Source organism: Callithrix jacchus, chromosome 8 (genome assembly GCF_049354715.1).
Source record: "Callithrix jacchus isolate 240 chromosome 8, calJac240_pri, whole genome shotgun sequence".
In the NCBI taxonomy this organism is placed as follows: domain Eukaryota; kingdom Metazoa; phylum Chordata; class Mammalia; order Primates; family Cebidae; genus Callithrix; species Callithrix jacchus.
The window spans coordinates 39,108,719-39,123,615 of record NC_133509.1 but is presented as its reverse complement, the minus strand read 5'-3'; the positions used below and the strand labels follow the sequence as shown (position 1 = coordinate 39,123,615).

Genomic DNA, 14,897 nt, shown 5'->3' with positions numbered 1-14,897 from the left:
CCTATAGTGGTGCTAAGTCCAAATTCTGTAAACTAAGATATAGGAATCTAAGATAGTGATTTAAAATAAAAGATTTTGGCCAGGCGCGGTGCCTCAGGCTTGTAATTCTAGCACTATGGGAGGCCTAGGCAGGGGATCTCCTGAACTCAGGATTTTGAGACAAGCCTGGGCAACATGTTGAAACCCCATCTCTACAAAAAATAAAATTATCTGGGTATGGTGGTGCATGTCTGTAATCCCGGCTACTTGTGAGGCTGAGGTCGGAGGATCATTTGAGCCCAGGAGGTGGAAGTTGTAATGAGCTGAGATCAAATGTCACGGCACTTCAGCCTGGATAACAAGTGAGAGCCTGTCTCAATCAACGTATCATTCAGTACATCTGTTAGTCACAGAAAACCAGTTCATTGAGTGATTAATTTTCTGGGTGTTTTGTTCTTCAAATGATTAAAATTAATGATTTATCACAAGTATGTTTTAAGGTTGTGATAAATAAGTATTGGTAAGGTTGATAGCAGCTTGACTAGCTGACTTGTTAAGAGTGCAGAGTGCTGTGGGAAGCCAGGTGTCTGGGTTTCTTGAATCCTCCCATTCTTGTCTTGCCCTTCCCCACCAGTTTGCTTCTTCCTTAACTCATTCTCCCCCTCTTCACCCCTTATTTTCCCGTCCATTATGCCCCTCAGTCTCTGTGTATACTCTTCCATTTTTCTCCCAGCATCGCGTCCGCATCAACAGGAAAGTAGGACAGAGGTAAATGGAATGTTTCTTAAAGTGCTATGTGAGCATCAGTTGGCTCCAAGGAAGGGAAGTACATGATTGAAAGTTAGGATGGAAGAATTTTTATCATGTACCCTTTTGAATTTTAAAAGACTGAATGAAATTACTGTCTTGTCCAGTACTGTCCCGTAGAACATCCTGTGATGATGGAAATCTGTATCTGCATAGTCCAACATAGTAGTCACAAGCTACATGTGGTTACTGAGTACTTGAAATATGGCTAGCATAACTGAGAAACAGAATTTAAAATTTTAATTTTAATCTAAATTTAAATAGTTACATATGGTTAGTGGTTGCTGTTTTGAATAGCACAGATCTGAAAAAAAGTATTTCCATTAAGGGAAAATTTATGAATAAAATGTTAAGGCTACTAGAACAAAACAAAAACTGGTCACTAGGCTCAGAAATACGCAAAGCTTATTAAAACTCTACCCGTTCAGTAAGAGTACTTTATCTTTAAAATTGTCAAATAGGATTTTGGTAATCACTAAATTTGGCAAATTTGGAAAATTGACTAATAAAATTGGCAGGCTAATCCTAAAAATGCTGGGTGCATTTTAAAAAAATTTCCCTAAGAAATGCTGAAGTTATAGATATATTAATAAGATTTTTTACTCAATGAACATATTAAAGAAAAATATTTCACAAAACCTGTGTTTTGGGAAACAGACTGGTGAATTCATCTAGTTTTTTAAGACAAATAGATTCTTCAGCAGTTTGGTCTTTGCTCGGTTAGCTGTGCCACACATTGACCGTTCCTTGCAAGTTTTCTTAGGTGCTTCTTTATTAGCTGCAGCAACCATAGGGGAGTCCCTGGAGGCATGCTCAGAAAATTTGACCCTTCATGACGACAGGGAGGCAGTCACCTGAAAAGGTATGAGGAAGAGTTTGCTGCTCTGATCAAACCTTCAGAGGTGTCCACAGCAGAGCAGAAATATAACTTCTGATTGTGGCTATCCTTAGGACCCTGCATCAACCCAGGAACAAATTGCTGAGTGATTTCTTTTCCATGCCTGATTTTATTAAACATTTATTTACTTAAAGAAAAATCACGTGGTTGCTCAAGTTCTTTATAAGAGTGAAATAAAAAACCAGTATTTGGGATCTCTGTTTAGAAATAGTATTTTAATCTGTATTTGAAATCAACCCCTATAGGGTAGGAATTTATGTAGCACCTTATGCATCTGCTTATACATGTGGGTTTTAATTTTACACATTACCAGTTATGTAACTTAAATTTCTTAAAACTGTGTACAGATAACTAATTTTTATTTTGAAATAGCTTTTATTTTCTTGTGTGTATATAATAGTCACATAAATTTTGCTCTTTTGGCTTTGTGTTGTGTTTGATGACTGTTTTATTCAGTTTAATTTTTACTTGATTTTGCAAATTCATTTTTATCATCTTTAAGTGGTGGAGTGACCATTTCAGCTTGAAATATTTCACTCTCTTTATAATTTCGTTCCATGCATGTGTTTTGTGTTTGTGTCGGTGTGGTGTTAGTCTATAGAAGAACGTGTGGAGCAGGTCAAACAAAACTGCATAGCAGAAGATTGCCACATCAAGGTAGTACTTCAAGATTTTGTATTTAGCTCATTCTTTAAAGTTCAAGGAGCTAATGCCTCGTTTCTGATACTAACCATGACATGCCCAACTGGCTAACTACTCAGAGAACTCATAGTACTCCTGTACCACCTCAGTGGTATAGGGGAGGAGATGCTTCACTGTATTTGGCTTGCCTTGATTCTTCTCTTTCTTGCTCCCTTTTCCATATTCACTTCTGTCACTTTTTCTGTTTTAAGCATGGCTGTTTCTTTCCTTCTTGATTCTGCCTTTTGTTTCCTTCCCATCACCAACCTTAAGCCATTAAATCTTCCTCTCATCAGTCTCTTTCATTCCTTTTGAACTATCCCTCTTTCCAACTTTTCCTGGTTTCTAGCTCATCACCCTTACAAAGGGTGATTTCTTTGTGGTTTTTCTGTGTCTTTTTATTCCAGTCTGTGCCTCTTAATGTATACACATTCTTATTTCAGAATATTTGTATACTTTTGGAAGAACTAAGACATATTACTGTATAAATTACTAATAAAAATGTAGTAGCCATCTTTTATGATCATTAATCAGTATCTTACCATCACACTGGAAATTGGGGTGATTACAGGACATCAGAGAATCTAAGTGAATTTTCCAAAGCTAGTTTTCAACACATTAAAGTTACTCTTTTTTCTTGCTGCTGCTGCTGCTACATTTTCTTCTTATCCTACTTTTAAATCTTATGGGATGTGGATAACTCTAAATAGAGCTGTGCTGCAGCAACTAAAACTGCTGATGAATGTTTTCTAGGTTGAAGCTGATCTAGGCTATCCAGGTGGAAAGGCGAAAGTCATTCATAAGGAATCTGATATGATCATGGCATTTTCTGTTAATAAGGTAAAAACTGTCATCATTATAAACAATGTATTTCTCTTTAGTGAAATTGCTTAAATCATTGAATCTGCTTTTGCTTTATAGGCAAATTGTAATGAAATTGTTTTGGCTTCAACACATGATGTTCAAGAACTTGATGTTACTGCTCTACTGGCCTGTCAGTCATATATATGGATTGGAGAAGAATATGACAGAGAATCCAAAAGGTTTGTCTCACGGTCACTTTTACATATAGTTTTCTGTAAGAAGTCCCCACTAAATGATTATGTATAGGATTTGAATTCTTTCAAAAGGCATACATGTATCTCTTTCTTCATTTGTGTAGGTGACAAATATAATTGGTTTAGCTGTCAATGAAAGTCTTTGCCTACATTAACCTAATAAATTATACTTCTTCCATTAAACCATATACTATTGATAGTATTTGAATCAGAATAACCGCTGACACTTGGCTTCATGATATTCAGTGTATTAATCTGATCTGGATAATTAAAACAGTATACACAAATATATTGATTATACTGATGAGTCACATTTACTGAGTAATTTTGCAGTGTTTCTTCTTATCACCTGATAAGCATACCTTTTTTTAACAGACAGAAATGTCAAGGGCTTTACTTTTCATTAAAGCTACGGACACTTCACCAAGAGTGTTTTGCCATTCTTCCTTATTTTAAGGTTTCTCCTCCATGGTTTGCCCTCCCTCTTGCTTTTCTCCAGACTCTTAGAAATTGTATGTGCTTGAGGATAGTGCCATGATAGTTTCTCTCCTTGTTTTGTTGAATTCTTTCTTTTGTTAATATGAGATGTAACTAGGATTGAATATCACATTTCAGAGTAGATACAACCATGTACTATGATACAATCCATTACAAAAATTACTTTCACATTTTATCTATCTTACTCCAAGAAATCTTAAACTCAGATTTCTTTAGATGTGTTGATACTGAAATATCTGTACTTGAAGAGAGCATATATTTTTTCATAGATAAAAACAAATCTATATTAAATACTTTAAAACAAACATCTGTTTGAACTTATGCAGCAAAAAAGTTGTCTGCAAACAACATTAGACTAAATTTATATTTTGCCAAAAGGGAAAAAAGTTAACCAGTATTAAAATTGGCGATTAGGACTTGTACCTAATTTTTCTCATGGCTACTTATTTAAAATAAAGATTGACCTGTGGGTACATAAGAAGCTCTTTAACTGGAATTTGTGTTAAGAGAAAAGGGAACTTTCACAGTAACTCATGAATGTTTTTCACAGTTCAGACGATGTTGATTATCGTGGTTCCACTACAACTCTTTATCAACCCAGTGCAACAGCCTATTCAGCAAGTCAGGTGCATCCACCTTCATCTCTGCCATGGCTGGGCAGTGGACAAACTAGCACTGGAGCTAGTGTGGTATGTTATTACTTATAGGCGTCATTTCTGGATTTGGACTGTCTGAAAAATCAGTTGGAATCACTTTGACATAGGAATGATCCTAAAGATCAGGGACAAAGACCAGTAAATAGGCCATGATAATGACAGCTGACATTTATTGTGGCTTTTTTATTTGGAGACAGGGTCTGGCTCTGCCACCCAGGCTGGAGTGCAGTGGTGCAGTCTCGGCTCACTGCAGCCTTGACCTCCTGCTCGATTTGTCCTGCCAACTCAGCCTCCCATGTAGCTGGGACTACAAGTACATGCCACCATACCTGGCTAATTTTTGTGTTTTTTATAGAGACGGGCTTTCACCACATTGCCCAGGCTGGTCTGAAACTCCTGGGCTCAAGTGATCTACCCACTTCAGCCTCCAAGGTGCTAGGATTACAGGCATGAGCCACCATACCTGGCCTCAGACAACTTTCTTAGTGGCAGGTGCATGCTTTTTCTCACCACAGTCCTAGGTGGTAGGTGCTATTATTACCCTCCCATATCATTTTATAGATGAGTAAACTGAGATACAAATCGATAAAGCAAAGTTAAGGGGGAATTCATGTCTAAGTGTTTGAAAGCACATCTGTAACATTCTTGTCACTGTAGCTGGAGGGGTCCCATTCTCCTGTTCTGCTCTGAAGCATCTGGATGTACTCCTAAGTGTCCTCAGGGAGGGACACTTGAGGAATAGTTCCTTTATTATGAGATGAAGCTGCTTGGTAACCTCATAGGCCAGGGCTATAATCAGCAAGTGACTATTCTTCCTCAGCCTCTTCAGACAAGTGTTCTATGGTTCAGAACATCTGTAACAGGCTTTATCTCAATAATAAGCAAGATGTAAAAGAAAAAATGTTGTCAGAATTTATCCTGAAGCATATCCTTCCTCATCTCTTCTGAATACACAAAATAAATTTATTTTTTAAATGTTCTTTTAAAGCTTATGAAAAGGAACCTACATAATGTGAAGAGAATGACTTCACACCCAGTCCATCAATACTGTAAGTATTTATGACCTAAGAATTGTAAGTATTCCCTCTCATTTAGAGGTTGATTTATAGAATAGAATAGATTGGAACTCTTTAACTCTTCAGTTTCTTATTTCCTTCTTTTTCTCTTGTGTTTCAGATCTTACAGGTGCTCAGGACGGCAGTGTACGTATGTTTGAATGGACACGGCCTCAGCAACTTGTCTGCTTTCGTCAAGCTGGCAATGCAAGAGTTACTAGATTATATTTTAATTCACAAGGCAACAAGGTTAGTTTCTTGGGGCTACTGCTAAAATCATCTGAAAATAATTTTACTATTTAGGAGTAAGTGATTAATAAAAGTGCATCTAAAAATGGATTTAATGACCCTGGATTTAAGCTGAGCAGGCAGTTCGTTGGAGTCTATTTATATACCTTCTTTCCTTCCAATAGAAGCAAAAATCTGCAAAATTTAGTATGATTAATCATATATTTAAAGATACTAAATATTCTGTGAGAGTAAAAAAACTGCTTCTGTTGACTGTGTTGGTGAGTCCTAATAAGTACAGTCAAGTTCTTGAGAGAAACCTAGTTTCTTACTAAATTTCATTACTAAGAGGTTAGAGGAAAACAGTGAAACAGGTAAGCAGTTAAGAAGTAATGGAATGGCCAGGCACAGTGGTTAACACCTGTAATTACAACACTGTGGGAGGCCAAGGCAGGAGGATTGCTTGAACTCCAGCATTTGAGACAACCTAAACAACAAAGGGAGACCCCATCCCTCCACAGAATGTTTAAAAATTAGCCCAGCCATGTGCCTGTAGTCCAGGCTACTCAGAAGGTTGAGTCTGGAGGATCCCTTGAACCCAGGAGTTTGAGGTTACAGTAAACTGTAATTGTACTACTGCACTCCAGCCTGGGTAACGAAGTGAGACCCTGTGTCTAAAAAAAAAAAAAGGGAAAAAATGTGACAGGGAATTTTTTAACACTTGGACTTTCTTGGGAATGACAGCAATGGAAACATACTTATAGGCAGAATTTTTTTTTAGTAGGGTCTGAGTGAACTTCCTTTACATGTTTTTACCTTTGCTGTGGATGCTAAGAACATGTGTTTAGTAATTACACTGTTCTTACAGTGTGGTGTTGCAGATGGAGAGGGTTTTCTGAGTATCTGGCAAGTTAACCAAACTGCATCAAATCCTAAACCTTATATGGTAAGTATTACTAATGTTCCCAGAGCGCATATAGACAACACTTTGTTTATGAAGTGTCTGTTTCAGACAGTGAATCTCATTGGTGGTCCTATTGGGAGAAGGATGATTTTGTTCAGCAATCCCAGCCTAGCAGCAGCAACCATCTTTGCCCTAGTTTTAGGCTGAAATGACCTGAACAACAAAAAGCCTTGCTTTCCCCTTGAAGTACAGTCGTTATATTTTTTAAATTTCTGGGGCTCTCCCTGTGCATGGTCCAACTCAGGGTACATTTTTGTTACACTTTTATCCATTTTGAAAGTTCTATCTTCTTAATATACATACCATAAAATTCTGTCATTAAGAATCAGGTTCCAAATATCTATTCCAGTTTGTTCCAGAATTTTGCTTACCAGATTATAAAATAACCAGTCCTAATGGGCCACCTTATTAATCCAAACTGGATTACAAAATATTTGGTGATGGAGATATAGTGGAGGAAGGGAACAGGGGGAGGATGGAAGCTGATGTCCTGTGTGAAACAGGCTTCATATATGTGGAGTGAGGTTCAGGAAGCCTTGAACCTCCTGGGACCAAATAGATTACCCAAATACTTTAAAAAAATTTTTTAACTATACATATGTTCTTAATTATGTGTATATTTCTCTTAAATTAGTACACTATAGACTGTACCTTGTCTACACAGAAATGGAAGTAATCTTGAATTTATACTTTTGCCTTCAGTCAGATCTGTACCCTTATAATTCCAGACCGAAAAACATGGATTATATTTTAAAATACTTCGACATCCTAAGACTAGTTATGTCTGTAAGCATTTCCTTTGTGGATTATTATTATTACAGTTTATTATATGTATTGGAGATCATCAGCACTAAAAGTGACGGGGCTTAGGTAGGTTCAGGTACTTTGATGTCCTATTCTTACATAATCCAAAAACCATGATCTTTGTTTTTACCAACTGGTTTTTAAAAATTATTGGATAGTAGCCAAATAATATACACATGACAGTTAACCCTTGTTCTATCACTTATTCTTTATTCTAGACTGAGTTTTTAAAAACTGTTCTTAGCTCATGCATATAGTATGTTATTAGCAGACATGTATGTTGGTACTGTATCAAATTTTATCTGAAAGTAAAGTAATAAAGTAACTTCAGTTGCACTTTGTTTTCTGTAGAGTTGGCAGTGCCACAGTAAAGCCACAAGTGACTTTGCATTTATTACCTCTTCAAGTCTGGTTGCCACATCTGGACACTCCAATGACAATAGGTGGGTTGACAGAAAAGCAAAGTAAGAAATATAAAAACTTTAGGCAGAAAAGTATTCTTGATAAAAGTATGGATTTCTAATAGTGTTTTAGGCATTAAAAAATAACTTCGTTACATAATTCTTATTTTAGAGTGTTTTTTTTTTATCAAAAAGAAAAGTAAAAATGAAAATTATTCCTAATGTGTAATTTGTATTTTAAAGCTATTCAGTCTTGTTTTAAAATACTACTGTTAACACTGTTAATTTCTTCAGGACTAACAAGCATCTGATACTGTCGACATCATTCTCAGCATTTTTATTTTATTAGTGAAGTAGGTTATGGGAAACGGGTGGTATTTAGTTACATGGATAAGTTCTTTAGTGGTGATTTCTGAGATTCTGGTATTCCCATCACCTGAGCAGCGTACACTGTACCCAATGTGTAGTCTTTTGTCCCTCACCCCCTCAAGTCCCCAGAGTCCATTATATATCATTCTGATCCTTTGCATCCTCATAGCTTAGCTCCCACCTGTAAGTGAGAATATATGATATATAGTTTTCCATTCCTGAGTGAGTTCACTTAGAATCATGGTCTCAAACTCCACTGGGTTACTGCAGATGCGATTATTTCATTCCTTTTTATGGCCAAGTAGTATTCCATGATGTATATGTACCACGTTTTTTTTATCCACTTGTTAGTTGATGGGCATTTAGGTCGGTTCTGTCGTTTTGCAATTGTGAATTGTGCTGCTATAAACAGGCATGTGCAAGTGTCTTTTTCATTAGTGACTTCTTTTCCTCTGGGTAGCTACCCAGTAGTGGGATTGCTGGATTGAATAGTTCAGTTTTAGTTCTTTAAGGAATTTCCATATATTCTATATAGTGGTTATACTAGTTTACATTTCCACCAGCAGTATAGAAGTGTTCACTTTTCACCACATCCATGCCAATATCTATTATTTTCTAGTTTTTAAATTATGGCTGATCTTGCAGGAATAAGGTGGGACTGCATTATAGTTTTAAGTGGCATTTTCCTGGTAATTAGTGGTTTTGAGCATTTTTTTCGTGTTTCTTGGCCATTTGTATTTCTTTTGAGAATTGTTGATTTAAGTTCCTTGTAGACTCTGGATATTAGTCCTTTGCCAGGTGTATACATTGTGTTTTCTCCCACCCTGTGGATTGTCTGTTTACTCTTGCTATGCGGAAGCTTTTTAGTTTAATTAGGTCACATTTATTTTTGTTGCATTTGCCTTTGTATTCTTGATCATGAATTCTTTGTCTAAAATAATTTTTCCTATGTTATCTTCTAGAATTTTTATGGTTTCAGGTGTTAAAGTTTGATCCATCTTGAGTTAATTTTTGTATAAGGTGAGAGATGAGGATTCAGGGTAACAGACATTTGACACTGTCGCCATCATTCTCAACATTTATTTTGACTTTACACCATTTTCATTAGGAACACACGCCCATGAATAACATCTCCTGTTTCCCTGCAGTGGCAACGGAAAGGCGATGGGGTAGAGGATGCAGACAGGCCAGGACTGTGTGAGATGGAACTATATAGGGTGAAAAGGATAAGACTCCCAGTCCCAGACCCTACCCCCATCCTAGTTGGAAATCACTACTCTCTATAGGTGTGAGTGAACAAAAAAGATAAAGACAGGTTGTCCTTGGTGATGACTTAGAACAATTGTTTATGATGTGTTTTTTTAATTGTGTTTTTTTAAAAGAAATGTTTGCCTCTGGGACACATTAATATCACCCGGAAACAGCCTCATTCATGGTGAGTTAAGGTTTATGATTTTTTTAATATACCATGAAGGAATGCTTTCTTGATTTTAATTAGTGAATCTAGTGAGTGTTTAGTCACTGGTTGAAAATGGGGAAATATTTATTTAGAATGAATGACTGAAAAGTTAGAAAAGTTAACAAATCTGGCTTCCTTGCTGAGTTAAAGATATATGGCCTCAGAAATCCAACTAGCTTATTAGAATAGTCTTTATGTTGTATTATATTAAGAAAAATATGGTATCGATAGTGGTACTGCTAACGAGACTATTTAAGAAATTAGTTGCAAAGTATTCATTGAGCTTAATAGAAAAGAGCATATTTTAAAGAATTAAACCTAATCATAAAATACTTTTTGCCTTTTCTTTCCTTTTTTGTGGAGAATGAGGTCTTGCTGTATTGTCCAGTCAGTCTCAGACTCCTAGGCTCAAGCTATCCTCCCACCTCTGCCTCCCTAAATACTGGGATTACAGCCATGAGCCATCACACCTGGCCCTAACCATAAAATAAAACAAAGGCTAACCTTATGATAATTACTATAAATGTAAACAATGTCATTTAAATACTACTCCTTTTAAGACAGTACTTGCCAAATTAGTGTCCTTTCTCTCTTCCACATAATACCACCCGGAAAGTGCTCCATGCTCAGATAAGTTTGGTTAAATGAAGTTAAGTAGATTGTTTTACAGAAAGATGCTCAGTCTTTTAATACACCAATTTGCATTTTGAAAGATGTAGTTATTTCTCAATTTGATTGCAGAATTCTGTGAACAATGGTTAACATTGTTCACAAATTTTCTATATGTTAATTTGAATCCTTAATCATACTAAAATGCAGATACTCCTGGGAAGGATAACTAACTTCTTAACTTGTAACTGAAAACATTCACACATTTTCCTGTACTGTTGTTGTTTCAATTACAATACAGCATTTGGCTGGGTTAATACCATCTTTCAGAAGCTCAGTCTCTACTCTTCAGTATACTTTTTATGAGGCAGTATCACTTAGGGCTTCAGGTATATACTTTCTTTTTCTTTGTATTTCATATTGAGATTATGGATACAAAAGGTTTGTTCTGACATTGCTTAACATTTTTCTTTAATCATATGATTACATAAATTCAGTGACTTATAAAACAATAAATGCACCTTAGGATGAAAAATGCATCAGTAATTTCTGTGTTTAAATGTAGATTTAGACATCATAATTACCAAAATAAGAAATTGTTTTGAGAAAGTCTCTGATGTTTTTCTTCTTCAGGTTTTACATGCCATGATCATGGTGCCACGGTACTTCAATATGCACCCAAACAGCAACTCCTAATCTCGGGGGGTAGGAAAGGACACGTCTGCATTTTTGACATCAGGCAGAGGCAGCTTATTCACACATTCCAGGCCCATGATTCAGCTATTAAGGCTCTGGCTCTAGATCCCTATGAGGAATATTTTACCACAGGTTCAGCAGAAGGTAATATAAAGGTGAGTCAATACAAGAGGTTGGAATGTGCTAAAGACTGATTGAAAACAGAAAAAAAACCTCCACATTCTTTGAAATAAAGCTTTGTGGATATATCAAATGTCTCAACATTCTACTACCTCCCCTTGCTTCTGTATGGTTTTTTCTAAACTGTTATGGTCAATGAGATTATCAGACTGATTGGACTCGGGTCATTAGAAAGCGTTAAAGCATTCTCTGAGTAAAGTATATGAGTGTAATGCATGACATTTTTTGATGACATTAGTTTGGCTCCTTAGAAGCTTCTCCCCTCTCCCTCAGTACTTGACTCTCGTGTGTGGTAGAGGTGACATTTCCAGTAAGTGAGCTAGTGCAGATGCTCCTTGACTTATGGGGGATTACATCCCGACAAACCCATTATAAGTTAAAAATATTAAGTTGGAAAACATCCTTCCAACTTAATATTTCAACTTACTATGAGTTTATTGAGACTAACCCAAGGAGTGTACTGAATGCATATTGCTTTCACGTTGTCATAAAGTCACAAAGTCTTAAGTCAAACCATTGTAAGTAGGGGACTCTGTCTGTACCACACTACTTTTACATAGCCTTAGGGCCTAGTTCAGCATGAGGAACACATTTAATTGAATGAACTCAAATCGTTACTTGAATTCAAGAGGATGTGAAGAAAAATATGAAAGAAGGACAGTAAATGAATTATGGGAGTGGTAGTATTATTTCCCATTAGATAAGCTCTTATGAAGGAGGCAGTCTGGATGGGATGGTTTGGCTTCAGTGAGATCACTTGGGCTAAGGGAGCAGAAGGGCCATGTTTTTGCTTTTGGTCTCTTCCTAATGATTTTTTTTAAAACTCTTTTTGTTTTGCACTAGGTTTGGAGATTGACAGGTCATGGCCTAATTCATTCATTTAAAAGTGAACATGCTAAGCAATCCATATTTCGAAACATTGGGGCTGGAGTCATGCAGATTGACATCATCCAGGGCAATCGGATCTTCTCCTGTGGTGCAGATGGCACACTGAAAACCAGGGTTTTGCCCAGTGCTTTTAACATCCCTAACAGAATTCTTGACATTCTATAAAGATTGGGGTTTTATTTTTATATACATTTCAATTAAAAGGCACACTACAGTAATCACTGGGCAATTCTGCTTTCTAAGCAGTTGTTAACATACTGAAAACAGAGAATCTCTGTGTAGAATTTGAAAATGACCCAAGCCAAGTATTAGCTATACACGTTGGTGGAATGAATGCGCATGTACCTTATGCTGACATACTAAAAAAATAAAATCAAACCTAGCATTATATGAGGATAGCTATTCTTTACAGCATTTAGCAAGCCTGATTCAGAAAACATTTGAGATTAGTAAATTAGTAACTTGAAATAATGAAAAGTACCTTTATACCAAATTAAGGAAGAAAATGTTGCTGATTCAGGTTTTTCTTCCTGTTCTTACCACTGATTGAAGCATGCCTGCAGTCTCCTCCTTTGTTGAATGAAGGATAATCATAAGGTTAGGAGCTCTAGACCACCAGAAAAACTTTCTTAGCTGTGGAGCAGTGCGCAGTGACCAGTTTTCCGCTGTGAGAGGTCATTTCCATTCTTTCCTGCTGAATATTTTTCCTGTTAGTGTTTATACTGAGCTAGTACTGTAACTTGCAAATGAGTGCAAATTTAAATGCAATGTTTTCCTCACAATTCACATTTTTTTGACTGCTAGTTTTTCTATTTATATATTTGCCTTCATGTTAGGAATGTACTATGTGAACATGGCATATTTGTAGTTAACCAAACACACCTTCTTAGTCCAGTTTAGTACTTTTTCTTTTCATGTACTCAAAGTTAAACACCCACAACATTTAAGGATATGTTGAAACTACACCAATAGAACATTTCATATCATAATTAAAATGAATGTTAGGCTTCTTGTGGCCAGTTAATAGTTGATGAGATTGGTGATATTATTTATTGCCACAGCCTACTGTATAAACTATGCAGAGTTAAATATTATTTGCTTGTAAAATATTAGCCAATGTTGTCATATTTTGATGTATTTCCTTGGTTATGACCAAAAAATATGTTGAGATACTGAAACTAATGTCAGTGTGTTTAAATGTGTACCAGTAAATTGTCTCATCATGTTAATGAGAATGTTTAATGCCTGTGTGGTAAATAGTAAATATAATGGCATAAAAGTACCTTTTCCTGAAGATGATGTGATGTTCAGGCTGTGAAATACATATGTAAAAGAAAAATAAATGTTATTTGTTAGAGTTTTATTTTAGTTTGAGCTGTTTAAATATATGGGTCTGGCATTCTTTGATACTGTTTTTGACATTTGAGATTTTTAATTTGATGAAATGTTTAATTGTTAGAGAATTTGCAAGCTATTAGGCAGTTTATTCATTCACAAGCATTTACTGAATACCTTATATACCAGAAGCCATTCAAGGAAATGGGACACAGTGGAGAGCCAGACAGAAAAAGCACACAATGTTGGGATTTAGCGGGGCAAGAACTAACCTAACTGTACCTTCTCCAGACAGACTTGAAGTTTACTGAATGAAGTACTAACCTCCTACCCAAAACTCAAATCTGAGTCTTGGCTCTTAGTTTGCTTCTAAGTAAGGGAGATCAGAATATGTCCACTGACAAGAAGATCCAGGAAAATGAGCTCATGAGAGACATCACAATGCCTAAAGCAAAACTGGCTCAAAGGAGCTTTCAGAAAAAAGAGAACTTTCTCTGTCAGATAAAAGCAGTAAGGGACACAATTTACCTTCTAGCTTGAAACAACTAAAAGAAAAAAAGAGCACAAAATGTATAAACAATGGTTCTCAAGACATTAAGCGTCAGGTAGGGAGGGACAGTGATCCCTGAGAGGTGAGCATTTAAATTGTCCCAACTTACCACCTTGAGAAAGTTTCTAGGCCACAGGCAGGGTGAGAACCCAGGCAGAGTCTAATGGTCTCTCCAAGTTGCTGAACTGTGAGTCTGGGGAATATAATGTGGCTAGAGTTAGTTTGCAGACCAAAGGCAACAGAGCTGCACAGGAGAAGTGCAAAGAAGGTCTGTATTACTTATTACTCTGTTTTCACACTGCTATAAGGACATACCTGAGACTAGGTCATTTATAAAGGAAAGCAGTTTAATGGACTCATAGTTCCACATGGCTGGGGAGACCTCACAATCATGGCAGAAGGTAAAGGGAGGAGCAAAGGCACATCTTACATGGCAATAAGAAAGAAAGTGTGTTCAGGGGAACTGCCCTTTCTAAAATCATCAAATCTTGTGAGACTTATTCACTATCAGGAGAACAGCATGGGAAAAACCTGCCCTCGTGATTCAGTTACCTCCTACTGGGTCCCTCACACAACACTTGGGGATTATGGGTGCTACAAGACCAAATTTGGGTGGGGACACAGTCAAACCACATCAAGATCTTTCTCAATATTTGGCTGAAAAATGGATCAGTGTAAGTTTGTGAGCAAACTACTGGCACCCAGGACAATAGCCATCTAAAAGGGATTAGGGGTAACAATCTACTCACACAAAGCTAGGAATTCAGCAGTCTCCCCTTACC

The 14,897-nt window shown here is 36.6% G+C and overlaps 1 protein-coding gene across 9 annotated transcripts in view; it reads left to right on the top strand.

Moving 5' to 3' along the window:
• DMXL2 (Dmx like 2) overlaps positions 1–13,593 on the top strand; it is a 179,537-nt gene extending 165,944 nt beyond the window's left edge. For 5 of the 9 annotated variants that reach the window (XM_078334244.1, XM_035259654.3, XM_017976860.4 and 2 more), the window contains 11 exons: positions 2,279–2,341; positions 3,119–3,205; positions 3,287–3,408; positions 4,472–4,610; positions 5,566–5,626; positions 5,754–5,881; positions 6,729–6,806; positions 7,980–8,071; positions 9,781–9,833; positions 11,100–11,317; positions 12,186–13,593. In XM_078334244.1, coding sequence (XP_078190370.1) covers positions 2,279–2,341; positions 3,119–3,205; positions 3,287–3,408; positions 4,472–4,610; positions 5,566–5,626; positions 5,754–5,881; positions 6,729–6,806; positions 7,980–8,071; positions 9,781–9,833; positions 11,100–11,317; positions 12,186–12,395 — 1,251 coding nt within the window. In that variant the 3' untranslated portion in view covers positions 12,396–13,593. The remainder of the gene's footprint in view (positions 1–2,278; positions 2,342–3,118; positions 3,206–3,286; positions 3,409–4,471; positions 4,611–5,565; positions 5,627–5,753; positions 5,882–6,728; positions 6,807–7,979; positions 8,072–9,780; positions 9,834–11,099; positions 11,318–12,185) is intronic. The other 4 variants (XM_035259655.3, XM_002753485.7, XM_078334246.1 and 1 more) reach the window with 1 other exon arrangement.
• Positions 13,594–14,897: the final 1,304 nt, after the last annotated feature.